This window comes from Lynx canadensis, chromosome C1, assembly GCF_007474595.2.
Source record: "Lynx canadensis isolate LIC74 chromosome C1, mLynCan4.pri.v2, whole genome shotgun sequence".
NCBI lineage: Eukaryota > Metazoa > Chordata > Mammalia > Carnivora > Felidae > Lynx > Lynx canadensis.
The window spans coordinates 143972269-143988785 of NC_044310.1; the positions used below are offsets into that span (position 1 = coordinate 143972269).

Consider the following 16517-nt stretch of genomic DNA (forward strand, 5'->3'; position numbering starts at 1 on the left):
CTCTCTCAGCCCTTCCCCCACTCACATAGGCTCGCTCTCTCTCTGTGTCTCAAAATTAAATATTAAAAAATTGATATATTATTAGTATTTGCCCATGGCCTTTTTTTCCAAGTAAAAATTGGAGTGGCTGCTAGAATCTCAATTATTTACTTAGATTTTCCTTTATTTTTTGCAAATACAATTGAGAGTTATTTTACACATTATTTTTTGCCAATTATGTTTTCTGATCTATAGTTTTTGCATATACTGTGGTCTTTTTAGAATTATGCAACCAAGGAAGATGAAATTCATTTTAATATTTTTGATATCTTTTGCCAGTTTGAATCCCCCCCCAAAAAAATTATCACTGACTCTACTTTATTGTTCTTCTAGTAAGTATAATTAAAAAACACTTATTTTATCCTATAAAATGTTATCCAAATATAAGACAATATTTCCTATTATTTAATAACAGCTAAGAATATATTTCTTAATTTTTACCTGTTAGATTTTCTCTATTTGATTTTCTCAGTGCAATGAAAATATATTTTTACTTTGGAGGAAAGAAACAGAGATAGATACTCTCAAATCCTGTGAGACACTTCTTTACAATAGGAGATATTAACACAAAACACAGGGAGGGGTCAAATTTATGTGAAGAACAAAGACTTTGATAGAAAAAGTTGAACTTTGGAATGTTCTAATTGTTCAACATTCCCATCTATTCGTGTTAAGTTATGATATGTGTTGGTTTTGAAAGAAAAAAAATCCACCTTAGGTGGAGTATGTGAATCTATATTCTTTGGAGAAAATAGCGCATTTATATTATATTACCTCCTAATGGTTCAGAAGATAATTTACCACACTTCCCTTGTGGTCTGTTGAGATGAAATGAAAACAGAGCATTAATTGAAACATTTAAAACATCTTGCCCCATTGTTATTCTGACCCATCCTAAACATAAATGAAAGAAAAAGGAAAGATAAAAAAAAAATTACACCAATTATTGTCATTGGAAGCTTGGGGTTTTATCAGGTTGTGAAGATTATGAAAAAGGATTAAGAAAAAAGGGAAAAAAAATAACTATTCCCTTCCTGGCATATAGGTCTTTAAGCACAAGTTAAAGTATTTGATTCCAATACTTGTTGGTAAATGGATCTTTGGCAGCAAAATGAGCCATTTGCCCATATCAAGCAGAATTTTCTTTTTTTATTCTTATCCTTTAAAAATAGCTTTGTTTGTGTTCCATAGGCTGTACAGGATGAAACATGCTTCCTTGTGCAGAGTCTAAACCAGCATGAGTGCTTAAATAGTCTCCTCTCTACCAAAAGCTGCATCTTCTTACCCAAATACATGTTCAAATGAGTACCTCAGCGTGCAATATTTCACTAAACCCCATTTCATTTCTCTGTAAAAACCTTTAAATAAATTCAACATCTGGTTATTCATCACTAATAAAATAATAGTTATGCTACTGCTTCCTTTCTATCTTTTTTGCTTTCTATTTTGGGGATAGTAGAATAAACAATGAAGGAGGGAAACTCAGTTTCTAAACCTGCAAAATGGCTAACCAAATTACATTTTATGATTAAAAAAATTGAGATTATGTGAATATTTCGGCTATTTATGCTTCACATTTGTGTAAATAATAAAATATGTGTGTTTATCATTTCTCTTTATTATGGCATATAGTATATGAGAAATGTTATTAACACAGAGGTACACACTTACAGTCTAGATATTGTGTTATTTGATCATTGTGAATAACAGCCTGATGCTGAGCTACAGTCTCCCAAATCTTTAGACTTTTTCCCCCAGAGACGTTATTTATTTGCCAAGTGAGATTAATAGAATCCTAATATGTTAAAGGGAAAAATTAGTGAGAAGAAATGATGTTTCAATAACTTTGAAAGAAATTGCTTTGAACAGCAGTGCTAAAATTCACAGGACAACATTGTACATAATTTTGGAGCTGAAATCAGGAAAAGTGTATTTCTAATTATCTATGCCAAATTCTATGATGTATATTGATAAACTGAGTGATTACAAACTGATAAAGAGCAAGAGAGATATGTAGGGAGAAGGAGAGAGGAAAGGAAAGGAACATTATTTCCTTAACTGAACCACTACCTAACTGGGGACTCTCAAACAAGTCATTTAAACACATTGCAACTAAATTTGGTTGACCAAATCTGTAGGGATTTTAAAGCTCTAAAATACTACAATTCTATTAAAAATTAATTAGACTTGGAAAATAATTCTTAAAGAGCTGATTATAATCTTGCCAAACACAGATGTTTTCTCTTCCTTATGAAAATTAATATTTAAATATGTAGTTCTTATTTTGTACTGGTACTATTCTAAGAGTGTAACATGCATTGTTACATACATCCTCATTTTATAGATGATTAATTGGAGCCCAGAGTTTAAGTAGTTTACCGAAGATCACACTGTGGGGTTGAGTTTTGAGCTTAATCAGTCTAGATACATAATCCAAGCTCCTAAAAACTAAACTCAGTCCCCTCTTGAGTCTCCCGTGGTCTACCTGCTTCTCACACACATAGTTATCCTAGTGTGGAATACCGGATATATCATCTTATTGGTGGAAATGCAGGCATCACAGTTGAACATTACTGAATGATCAAATGTATTGTCATAATTTCTTTAAATTTACCAACTTCTGGTGAAATACTTCTGTATTTTTCCATGTCAAACGCTTACTTTTTGGAGTCCTTTCCTATATTCTACATTGTTGCAAAACTTTGCATCTTTAATTCTAAAATACTACCAAACTCAAATCCCAAAACTTTTAGTAGATGTTACAATCCTGGAATTAGCATCTTTGTTACTCATCAGTTTAGCCGATGTGAAGAATGAATAATTTTTTTTAATTTCAAAGATAAAATTGCACATGATTTTAACTTACAAATAGATTGTATTATGGTCATGGGGATACATGCTTATTTGTTTATTTCACGTATTTAACAAATATCTATTAATAGTCCAATAATATTAAACCAATATATTAGCTATATGTATAGAGGTGATAAAATGTATACAAAAGTACATATAATACTCAAAAAGAAGTGACACAATGCCTTGAGAAAGACAGGGCTATCGAAGGAGGCAGAAGTGAGAGATTATATCCAGACTGGAGAAGGAGGGCTGTACTGAGGGCAGACTGCATGGAATAACAGCCTTCAGCATAAGAATAGAGCACATTTGAACATACAAGAGGAGTTTAAAAAGGAAAATCCTTTTTAAGTGACAAATGGTTGTGGACACACGTACCAGGGTGGGAAAGTATGAAGCATTTATTATTAACAGCTTAACACTTGGAATACAGGGAAATAGTTAAAAGGAATGGAGATATCCTTTGGATGGCACCACATCACTGGTGCCAGAATAGGAGCTGGGATTTATTTCTTAAAATAGGTATTTAAATATCTGGTTGACACTTTGAGAGGCGTTTTGATTTAGAGAAATTAATCTGGCTATGGTTTGTAGAATAAATTTTGGAAGCAACAGACTCTAGAAGCAAGAAGATAACAAAAGAGACATGAGAGGACTAAACTTGGACAGTGACCATGATAGCAGAGAACAGAGATAAGAGTCAAAAATACTTCGGGGGTGGGGGGTGGAAAGAAGTATTTGGGAAATGATTAAATGAGGCACAGAAAAGAAAGTTGCTAAAAGGGGTCTTATCACTCGGTATTGAAATTCTGGAAGGAAATAGAAGACAATGAAGGAGAAGCAGATATGGAATGGGTAGCATATTCTCAGTGCTATTTTATATACCCTGAGCAGAGTCAAAAGGGTTTTTTTAGAAAACATCTAGAAAGGAATTAGAAAACCACAATGCAGAAAGACGAAACAAGAAAAGGAAACACAGATTAGGACTCTGCCTCACAAAGATGACGATAAGAGGCATAAAACAAATGAACTTATGCAGGTAAGGAATATAGGAAGAGGAGAGTTCCATTGAGAGACTCTTAGGGAGACTACATATTGGGACAAAAGAAGACAATTATTAAGTGCACACATCTACAAAACATTATTATGATTGTATATTTCACTCATGTCATAGATATGCAACTAAGAACTGGAGACAACCAGCAAGGAAAAGGAAGAGGAAGGGAAATCAATAAGATTCATAAAATAAATAGGAAAAACCTCTCTGGAAGAATGCTGTTGGAGTCAGAGATGAAAAGCATTTCATTCAGGGAGGTTGCTGAATTATGTCCAAATGCTTCCGAAGGAAGACATTTTAAGGAAAGCCTATTCAAGTTCAGAATCAGCAGGACCCTTTTAGAAAGAGGTTATTGTAGAGATGGGAACAGAATCCAGATTCTAGTTAGAAGGTCAAGAGGAATTGAGGGAGTATGTAGAAAGCATCCTTTCAATAAGGTTACCAGTAAAGGGAATAGATAATATATGTTCCCTCATTTCAGTGAGTAGCAGGATGGAGTGAAGGGCTATTTTGGTTTAGTATAGAACTTGATTGAACAGTATTGTAAGCTCAAGGGGACGATCTAGAAATCAAAGTCATAGAACATAAATGTAATAGTCAATGAACAAGTAGCTGAAAGTGTAGTCAGAAAAGAGCCAGCTGAGGGCAAAAGAGTAAACGTTAGCTCACAATGAGGAAAGGAGATACTGTTTCCTCTGAGGCAGGAGGAAGGAAAAGCCATGAGGAGACATATACACGTACTGAGGTAGAGATTGGGGGAGTGTAGATTTCATGACTGAAGAAATTTTTTTATTTATGCATTACCTTAATCGTCAGTGTTTTGAGGAGAGTCTGAGACTTAGATAAGAGTCAGTTAAAAAAAATGAGACAGGTGAACAGATTAACACAGATGAAAGAATTGTTAGGTGTTGTAGACTAAGCAGAGAGTCAATAAGTTGGACTTGTGGTATAACTAGTTGACCTCATCTTATTACTCTTTCAGTGAGTCTTTGGTTCCTAGATGCAGAAGTAAATAATACAAGGGTAGATTTACCCAGACACTGATATTTACGAAAAGAGAATTGGGTCAGATAAGGGAAGGATAGAGAATTTAGGAGGCTAAGCTATTTTTTCACTGACATGGCAAAATCCTGGAGAGAGACTGAGAGGAGGAGAAGGGAACAATTCCTGAAGCGGGTCATTACATGAGGCGATGGAGTAGCAGAGGAACCCTAAGAGGCATTATAGGATAAAAAGTGACTGTCACACGCTTGAAATAGGGGGGTTAAAAATAGAAAGCTGTGTTTAGCAAGGCAGATTTCAGAGTTCAACATCTTGGATCTGAAGTAGATTCAAATGATTTTGAAATCCAAAATGAGGGTGTGTATGGGACGTCGTAAGTGAAGGACACTCAAGACCTTTGAACGATTATTGATAGCAGTGATGATGACAAAGATATACCACCTAACCTTACCAACGATTTGTTATGTGCTGGGAACTGTGCTAAGTGCTTTACTTCTACTAACTCAAATCATCTTCACCTACTGACTGTGTAGGTAATATTCACAGCCATTGGGCCAATTATTTGTCCACCCAAAATGGATTGAATTGATTAATAAGGTTAGATGATATATAGATTTTTAATTTTCTAGGCACCCTAAACATTTCAAGTCCACACAGGCATATGTAAATAGTTCATTAGGGACAATACAGAACGATTAACTTAGAACAGAACATGTTGCATAACACCATAGATATTATATAAGGCACAGTCTCTAGATTACTTGAGAGAGCTGACATTGCAAATACAAAAAAAAAAATCTTTCTAGGAGCATCTGTCTTCAGAAAATACAGGATTTTTTTTTTTAGTAATTGTGATTTTATGTTTTTATTTTTGTTACTTTTTAAGTTTAAGTGAAATCTGAGTCATTCTTATGGTTAAATATAGAAATTATTTTAGTCATTTATTGTACATTTCTCATATATTTATAGGAACTATGACCAACTGTAAGATGAAATTTAATGCATGTATTTAAGCTAAATGCATTAGTACTTTATTAGTAAATAGATAAGTGGGTAGGCATTCTGAACTGATCATTAAAAATGCATCACTTAACATTCTTAAGCACTTGGTTGCATTATGATAAGATAATTGCAATGAGTTTTGTTCCTTTTTTCATTAAATAGACTATGTAGCACTATTACACCTTATATAGTAATTGCCATAGAGTTCCAAAACCCCAATCAGGTGAGGGTCATGGCTACTCCATAATTACCATCTGTTTAGCTCTGTTAGTGTTTCTCATTATATCTCAGAAGGTCAGTGATTCTGTTCATGATAGGAACACAGCAAGACCAGAAGTAATAAAATAGTTCTGAGACTAGGGATGCTGTGCTAGTCCAGCTGACGGACAGTTAATTGCTTGAGTATAAAACAGTGAGAGCACTGGGAGAAATAGAGAATTTTTCTGTGTCTCCCTCTCTCTCTGCCCCTCCCCTGTTCATGCTCTGTCTCTCTCTGTCCCAAAAATAAATAAACGTTGAAAAAAAAAAATTAAAAAAAAAAAAAAAAAAAAAAAAAAAAGAGAATTTTGCAATATGGTAGATATCCAAGTACAGTATTATTTGGTGGTTTTTCAATGAACTATACTGTTCAATTAGAGGACACGAGCATATCCTGTGACAGAAGAGGATATAATCTCCAGAAAAGGAAAACACTTGTTTGTTTTGTTTTGTTTTGTTTTGTTTTGTTTTGTTTTTTTAACAATCTCCATCTACTCGAATGTCCAAACCCCGTAGACCAGTGTTTCTCCTTTTTGCCAGCACATTAGAATTAGCACCGGACTTTACACACTATCAAAGGTTTGGCCCCACCCCAGGCCAATTAAATCTGAATCTGTGGAGTGTGAGTGATACCCAAGCATGGAAACGGGTTTTTTAAAAGTGCTTCCAGTGCCTCTAATGTACTATGAAGGTTTAAAACTACTTTTCTACAATTAACATTAAAAAATAATCATCATCAGCGTAGATAGGTCCATTTGTGAAAAACTAGAATTTTCTTTTTTAGTTTGAATCATACTGGTTATATAGGAAGACTTGTGCAGTATTAGCCATTGACTTTAATTAATCTTTTAAAATTAATAATTAATCCTTTAAAAACGGAACATCTGACTCCTTAGTTTCAGTAGAGAAATTTCAAGTGCGAGAATCAAAAGGCATTTATTCCTAGGAAAAAGTTTTAAAATCTGTGCCAAATATTCTTCTAAGCCTCTAAATAACAAATGTGATTTATGTTTATCTAGGGTCATCTGATTAACTCTATCATTTTAATTGGGTAAAAAGAAGAATAAACAATTAGATGTAAAGCTCTCGCATTAAAAAATATGTAATCACCATTAGATACTTAATTGCCTATAAACATTTTATAGCGTTTGATATTTTTCATATGAAATAGGCTATAGATCTTTTCACAGAGAAACCATTTCCACAGGTTTCTAGTATTCATTTAAAATGACTTATAATTAGGCAACAAAAGATCACAACTTGTAGTTTCATGACCAGTTAATCTCTTTAAGGGTAGGGCTAAGAGCCCTAACTTCTTTTCACTATGCTTTTCAGAAGGAATTTACATACCCGCCTCTTAAGTGGCCAGTGTTCCTTCCATTATTTGATCACCTATAAGAAAAACATAGACTATCCTAAATTTAGTTTTACAGAAAATGTGAACTAAAATGCTACTTAATAATTTTAAAACCTCTTACACTTTGTTTTTATGTTTCCAGTTTGAGAGATTTTTGAGTACTAGTTTTTTTGTTTTTGTTTTTTTTGTTTTTTTTTTTTTAATTTAAAATGTCTCAGAACTATTTGCTACACTCTCATTAAACTCCACACATTGTTTTCAAAAGATATTCTTTTCTTTTTGTTTTTTTTCAACTAGGACCCCTACTATGGCTGGTGGCCTATTTTCTATTGACAGAAACTACTTTGAAGAGATAGGAACTTACGATGCAGGAATGGATATCTGGGGTGGAGAGAATCTTGAAATGTCTTTTAGGGTAATTGCATTTTACTTTATTTATTTTTTTTTTTTTTTTACTCTGAACACACTATGCTGTAGCATGCACATATAGACCCAGTAATTTACTGTCAAATCTTTTTTTTGTGAAGTGATGCAAATTACTGATCAGTTGGTCATTTTAATACTTATTTTGAAGCTCTGCTAGTCTTTTTGCATGCAATATTTATTGTTAAATGGGAAATTGCAGCTACTTTTAAAGTTTTCGAAAATAATTCTTTTATTCATAGTATAAAGACTTCAGGGCTTTCAGGTTTTGAATAAAGAAGGGCTTTATTTTTTAAATAAAGCATTACCCTATAAAATCAGATTGTGTTTTTGAACTGAAACTTGGAAGTGTTTATGTTACCTGAATTTACAAATGGTACCTGTGACTATTCTCAAATACCTTTAAGAATAACCTGTGGTCAAAGGAACTCTGGATAATTCTGCAAGTAGCATGTTGGATTTCACATTTATAGACATTATTATTTGATGAATCAGTTTGAATAATGCAAAATTACTTATTAAATGACTTCCAAACAGATGAAAATTAAGAGCTAATCCTTTGTACGTATGATATTGGGAAGTGTATGAATAATTTTAAATTTCATTATATTCAGAAATTTAAAACGGGCACATAAATGTGCCTTCATGCTAACAAATGATAAATGCTGGGATACTGTGATTTCTTCAAACCACGTATATTATTATTTTTAAATGAAATAAGTTAGTAACACTGTTTTTTTTTCCTTTAATAGAATTTAACATGAAATATTCAAAACATTGTATTGATTTTGCCAAAATTGTGTAATGAAATTATTAGTATTTAGATATATTTATCTATGAAGTTCAAGAGTTATGACAATTTCTCATTTAGAAAGTAAAGTTTGTTTTTCACTAACAAAATAGAACTATATTTGATGTTCTGCAAGAAAGGTCAATATCTGAGAATAAGAATTACTTTGAATTTATATAATATGGAATTTAGTGAATCTCAGATAATCTGGATCATTTTAGGAGCACAGAAATGGCCTTGTTATATATTTTTTGCCTATAAACCTTTCTTATAGCCAAATGTCTGAGAATACCATTAGTTAATGGATTGTTCTTGTTTCCATATTTGCTTATATACTTATAGTCAGATTAGAATTTGCTCTACAAGATTTCATACCATACGCAGGAATATATTCTTGACGTCAGGCACATGATACACAACCTTTAGGGACATTTGGGGACCCAAGCTTTTTACCTGGTGTAGTTCTCACAGTGGAGTAAATAAGAGATGGCAGTTAATAAAAGAAGAACAAAAGAAAGAAAAGGAAGGAAGGAAGGAAGAAAGGAAAGAAGGAAAGGAAGGGAAGGAAGGAAGGAAAAAGGGAGCGTGGGTATGTAAAAACTGAAAAAAAAGTTTTGTTCTTACCCTGAGATGTAGTGATGAGAGTATTTATTCATTCATTAACCAACATTCATTAGATGTTGTGCTGGGATCACATAAGGAAAAAAAATCAGCATACCAATATTACTATTATCTGTCATCCTACTGCCCACCTTTTCCCCTAAGATTCTTATTCACATCTTTTCTCCTCACCCATTAAACTTGATTCTCTGCCAAGGAACTCCCCTTACTTTCATCACATAGTTCACCTACTGGATGGATACTCTTCATCTAACTAATTGAAAGACGCATTAGGGAGGAACTTGGTGGAGTATTATGAGAAACCAGGAGAACATGATCAGGAAATACAACAGAAATATAGAAGTTCCAAAAAGAGGGATTTGAGAAAATGGTAGGCAAAGCAGATACTAGGAGGACAGAGTGAATGCAACTGGTGGCCTTAGATTGATTAGATTCCTAGAAAATGACACAGGAAGTTGGTTGTGATTGGTTGGTTGAGATTACTAAGAAATAGAGTACAGTAACTCCCCCATATCTGTGGTTTTGCTTTCCATGGTTTCAGTTACCTGTGGTCAACTATAGTAAAGAAACAGATGATCTTCCTTCTGACATATTGTCAGAAGGTCAGTAGTAGCTTAATGATATGTCACAATGCCTATATCATTCACGTCACTTCATCTCATCACATAGGCATTTACCATCTCACATCATCCCAAGAAGGATGAATACGATACAATATTACCAGAGAGAGAGAGAGGGAGAGACCACATTCACGTAACTTTTATGAGAGTATATTGTTATAATTGTTCTATATCATTATTAGTGATTAGAGTTAATCCCTTACTATGCCTAATTTTTAAATTAAACTTTATCATAGGCATCTATGTGTAGAAGGAAAACATAGTATATATACATATATGGTTCAGTGGCATCCTTGGTTTCAGGAATCCACTGGGGGTCTTAGAACATATCCCCCATGGATATGGGAGGACTCTGGTAATAAGTGACTGTTTTTTGAATATTTTAAAACACATCACTGTCTTTAGTTTCCATATCCTTTCAATAGAAACAAAACATATATTTTGCTTTCTATTAGACTCTTCATTCATGTTTTACTTTTCTTTCTATGACATGAATGTAAATGTACACTTAAGAATTAGTACTCTAGCTGAGGAAGATATTGGGTAAGAGAAAATACTAGACAGTATATAAGCAAAATAATGAGACTCTCTCTTTAGATTAATTTTATGAAAAGGTGTGTGACTTAATGAAATGATAATGTGTTGAGTACTTAAACTCAGATGGCCTGAAGCTAATATCCAGGTCAATCATTATGCAACTGACATATATTAAACATGTTGTATGTTCATTTTTCAGATACTGAGGCTACAAAAGTGAATAAGGCATGATGCTTTTACTTTCACAGAATCATTTCTTTGAGAGATACATAAGTATTGTTGACAATAAAATGTGGATCATTTCTTTTTCAACGTTTATTTATTTTTGGGACAGAGAGAGACAGAGCATGAACGGGGGAGGGGCAGAGAGAGAGGGAGACACAGAATCGGAAACAGGCTCCAGGCTCTGAGCCATCAGCCCAGAGCCCGACGCGGGGCTCGAACTCACGGACCGCGAGATCGTGACCTGGCTGAAGTCGGACGCTTAACCGACTGCGCCACCCAGGTGCCCCGGATCATTTCTTTTATAAATGTATGTATGAGGTTTTCTGGTCTCTGAAATGTTAGTATAGGCAAATCATTTAACCTTCATTGTAAAAAGGTGGTTATAATAATAGTGAAACTCGTGTTGTTTTGTAGCTCTAGTCTGTGTAGGTAGGGCAAGGAAAAAACATAGAAATATTAAGCACTTGCAAAATATTAGGATTTTGGCTGGCCTTAAGGATTCCAAGCCAACCCAAAGGAATATATTTGTGTGGATTTACTTATAACAATATAGCTTGATATTTGATGCCCAGAGTATTAAAAGTACTGAGAGATATTGAAAATTTGATGAAAACTCTAGATTTTCCAAGAAAGATACATCCATTCCCTCACACAAAATAGGGCTGAATACAGTTTTAAAGGGTTGACGAATTCCTTGAAGTGTCAAGATAAACATCTTTGGCATAAAACAAACAAACAAACAAACAAACAGTGACTTCTAATACTTACAAACCTTGTAAGTAGAGTCGTTGAGAATTGAACTCCACCATTATGAGACCAGTGGCTATGCTACTAGCATAGTACTACCTTCCCATTAAGATGTATCTCTTCCTAATCTGACAGTCCTAACAGCTGATAGTATTAGGAGAAGCTAACAGGTAAATGCGATCTTCCTTCACAGTTCTGAAATGGCTGTGTCATCTAGTAATCTTATCTTCCTCCTACAGGCTTTAGCCTCTTATGGTAGATGACATCCAAATATGGATGGGAAAATATGTACAGGTAGCTCCTAATTCTTCTGAAAATTTAGTCTCATATATTGCCCTCCACTCCATTATGTAACAGTCATTGAAATATCATAAATTCTGAGAATATTGTCTAAATATACATGTTAATTTATTCAACCTATATTTATTGAGTTCCTATTCATTAGTTATATGGGATACAGTTGTAAACAAAACAGACAAAACTGTATGTCCTTATGGCACTTAATTTTAGTGGAGACAAATAATAAACAAAAGAAATGAAATATGTTAATGTATTAGTGATAAGTGTTAAAGAGAAAAAAATAAGGAAGGGAAGAGGAATATGAAACGGTAAACATTGGAGATGGGTAGGGGTTGAAATTTTAGATAGGAAGAACTCAGAAATGAATATATATAAAAATAACTGGTGGCAAAATGGGCCCAGTATGGTATGAATTTACCACCAAAAGAATCATCTATCTTTAGGGGTGCCTGGGTGGCGCAGTCGGTTAAGCGTCCGACTTCAGCCAGGTCACGATCTCCCGGTCCGTGAGTTCGAGCCCCGCGTCGGGCTCTGGGCTGATGGCTTAGAGCCTGGAGCCTGTTTCCGATTCTGTGTCTCCCTCTCTCTCTGCCCCTCGCCCGTTCATGCTCTGTCTCTCTCTGTCCCAAAAATAAATAAACGTTGAAAAAAAAATTAAAAAAAAAAAAAAAAAAAAAAGAATCATCTATCTTTAAATGATGTCCGTGATGTCAACATATGTACCACCCAAGAAGCATTATCACCAAAAGTCCTTGCCTTTTATGAGCAATAGCACAGGATCAGTATTTCCAAGAGTGCACAGTATTTTGTTCATTTTAAAATCAGATAATCTACCATTGTGGAACCAATTGGGGTTATGGAAAAAGAAAGTAAGAAGGTGACCAGAGGAGCATCCCACTTCCATGAGAGGTAGACTAGGGTTACAAGAATCCTCTGGGAGTTGGACAGCGTGGGTTCAAGAGCTGGCTGGAGCACTTAACAGCTGTATAAATTTGGACAAGGTAGCTTGTCTTCTAAGCTTTAGCTTGTTTATATCTGGGCAAAGGAAGATTGTGGCACTTTCCTGATATGTTTGGGGAAGATTAAATGAGATTGTATATACAGTGCTAAGTACCCTACTTACCCCACATAAATTGTGTCATGAGTGGCAGCTGTCATTAAGCGGTAGTCGAGGTGTGCTTCTAAAACTCCTTTGGCCAGAAAAGAGATCACATTTTAGAAAAGAAAAAAATAAAAAAAAAACTTTTTTTTTTGTTTTTTTTACACTGCTATAGCATCCTTTGAGATAACTACAGGCATTAAGAACCTAGACTTTATTTCCCCATGCTCATAAAGCAGTTTAAATAAAAATTTCAGTTGAAAAAATGTTATTTAGACTTGGTATAATATGTAAGATTTAAACACACACCTAAACCAATCAAAAATGGACAAAATGTGTGAAATAAGACTTTCATGACATGGAACAGCGAATCATGCAGGACAATGGTCTCAGAGATGGGAGCCAAAAAAGGAAAGCCCTTATGTTTGCCCCAGCTTACTGCCTTGAAAAAGTGCCTAGATGTCAGCACCAGAAGGAGGACCTCAGCAGATGCCACTGTACTCCTGAGTTGAGAAGATAAAGCTGAGTGCTGGAGGAGACCTGGGCAGGATAGAATTTGGTGGACAGAATATTGGAAGGAGACCTGCACAGACAGAACTTAGGACACATTGAGTACTGATAGTGCCTATGTGTGAGAAAACAACTAAGTTTGAGGAAAGAACCATCAGTAAGATTAGAGGCCTCACTGCCCAGTGCTGACTCAGGACCAGCAATAGTGCCTGTACTCTCCAGCCAGAGTGATTCATGGGACATGGGGAAAGATAAATATTGGGAAACTATATAATACACGTCTTTTTTAAATTTTTTACTAAGAGTTAAAATTTTATTTCCAGTATAGTTAACATACACTTTTTCAGGTATACAATTCAGTGATTCAACACTTCCATACATCACCCAGTGCTCATCACCACAGGTGCCCTCCTTAATCCCCATCACCTATTTCACCCACCTCCCAACCCACCTCCCCTCTAGTAACCATCCGTTTGTTCCCTACAACTGAGTCTGTTTCTCTTCCCTTCTCTCTCTCTCTCTCCCCCCTCCCTCCCTCCGTCTCTCCCTTCCTCTCTCTTTTTTCCTTTGATTATTTATTTCTTAAATTCCACATATGAGTGAAATCATATGGTGTTTGTCTTTCTCCAGCTAATTTACTTTGCTTCGCATAATCCTCTGTGGCTCCATCTCTGTTGTTGCAAATGGCAAGATTTCTTTCTTTCTTTATTTTGCCTGAATAATATTATATATTTTATATATATATATATATATATATATATATAAATCTATTATAATCTATAAATCTTTATCTATTTATCTGCCAATAGACACTTGGGTTGCTTCCATAATTTGACTATTGTAAACAATGCTGCTATAAACATAGGGGTGTGTGTATCCCTTTGAATTAGTGTTTTTGTATTTTGGGGGTAAATACCCAGTAGTGTGATTGCTGAATTTATTTTTTTGAGGAGCATTTACAGTGGCTGTACCGCTTTACATTCCTAGCAACAATGCACATCCTCCAACAACACTTGTTGTTTCATGTGTTTTTGATTTTAACCATTCTGACAGGTGTGAGGTGACACCTCATCGTAGTTTCGCTTTACGTTTTCTTGATGATCAGTAATGTTGAGCATCCTGACATGTATGTGTTGGCCATCTAGATGTCTTCTTTGGAGAAAGGTCTGTTCATGTCTTCTGCCCGTTTTTAAGTGGATAATTTGATTTTTGGGTGTTGAATTGTATCAGTTCCTTATATTTTATTTATTTATTTATTTAGCATTTAAATCCAAGTTAGTTAACACGTAGTGTAATAATCATTTCAGGAATAGAATTTAGTGATTCATCACTTACATATAACACCCAGTGCTGATCCCAACAAGTGTCCTCCTTAATGCCCCTGACCCCTTAAGCCCCTCACTGAACCCACCACCCTGCCAGCAATCCTCAGTTGCTTCTCTGTATTTAAGAGCCTCTTATGGTTTCCATTCCTGTTTTTATATTATTTTTGCTTCCTTCCCTTATCTGTTTTGTATCTTAAATTCCATATATGAGTGAAATTATATGATATTTGTCTTTCTCTGACTGACTTATTTCACTTAGCATAATACATTCTAGTTCCATTCACATTGTTGCAAATGGCAAGATTTCATTCCTTTTGATCACCGAGTATTATTCCATTGTATATAAATATATGTCATATCTTCTTTACCCATTCATTAGTTGATGGACATTTTGGACTCTTTCCATACTTTTGTTATAGTCAATAGTGGCTGCTATGAACATTGGAGTGCATATGCCCCTTTGAATCCATACTCCTGTATCATTTGGATAAATACCTAGTAGTGTAATTGCTGGATCGTAGGGTAGTTCTATTTTTAATTTTTTGAGGAACCTCCATGCTGTTTTCCAAAGTGGCGACACCAGTTTGTATTCCTACCATCAGCTCAAAAGTGTTCCCCTTTCTCCACATCCTCGCCAACATTGGTTGTTGCCTGCGTTGTTAATTTTAGCCATTCTGATAGTGTAAGGTGATATCTCATTGTGGTTTTGATTTGTATTTCCCTGATGATGAGTGATGTTGAGCATGTTTTCATGTGTCTGTTAGCCATCTGGATGTCTTCTTTGGAAAAGTTTCTGTTCATGTCTTTTCCCCATTTCTTCATCGGATTATTTGGTTTTTGGTACAATACACTTCTAAATAGCCTGTGGATCAAAAAAGGAGTCAAAAGTGAAATTAATCATTTTTTAACTGAATGAAAATGAAAACACAGCATATTAAAGTTTGTGGTACCACTAAAGCAATACTTAGAGGGAATTCATAGCATTAAACATCTATATTAGAAACAAGAAAATAAGATCTAAAATTAATGAGTTCAGATTCCACATTCATAAAAGAGGGGGGAAAAGGAGAGTAAACCCAAAATATCTAAGAAAAAAGGAAATAATAAAGATTGAAGCCAAAATTACGAAATATAAAAGAGGAAAAGTTTAGATGAAAGCAATGAAATAACAAGCTGTTTCCTTGAGAAGATCAATAAAACTGATAAATTTCTAGCCAAATTTAATAGGAAAAATAGAGAGAAGACACAAAATACCAATATTAAGAATGAGCAAGCTAACTTCATTATGGATTCTACAAATATTTAAAGTGTTATAAAGTAATGTTATTAACAATATTATGACAACAAACTTGACAGCTTCGATAAAATAGACTACTTCCACAAAAGACTCAAACTATCAATGCTTACAAGAAAACATAAATCAAGCAAATACCCCTGTATCAAGGAAAGAAATGAAATTTGTGGTGTAAAAAAAAATTTTAAAAAAGAAACTCTATGTCAGATGACCTCACTGGTGGATTCTACCAAGCGTTTTGGGCAGAAATACAAACAGTTCTACTCAAACTTCAAGAAAACTGAAGAGGATATACCTCCTAACTCAAACTACTAACTAACTCCTAACTAACTCCTAACTATTACTAACTGCAAACTCAAATCACAAAACTTGACAGACATTACAAGAATAAAAACAAAGGAGTAAAAAAAGGGGAGTATTGTCAATATATATTGCTGGAACAACTGGATATCCATGTG

The 16517-nt window shown here is 34.4% G+C and overlaps 1 protein-coding gene across 1 annotated transcript in view; it reads left to right on the forward strand.

Annotated features, from left to right (window-relative positions):
• The window catches only part of GALNT13 (polypeptide N-acetylgalactosaminyltransferase 13), a 560096-nt gene that overhangs the window by 341330 nt on the left and 202249 nt on the right, over nucleotides 1-16517 (forward strand). Inside the window, exon 8 of the mRNA XM_030327372.1 lies at nucleotides 7866-7983. Within this exon, the coding sequence (XP_030183232.1) occupies nucleotides 7866-7983 (118 nt within the window). The remainder of the gene's footprint in view (nucleotides 1-7865; nucleotides 7984-16517) is intronic.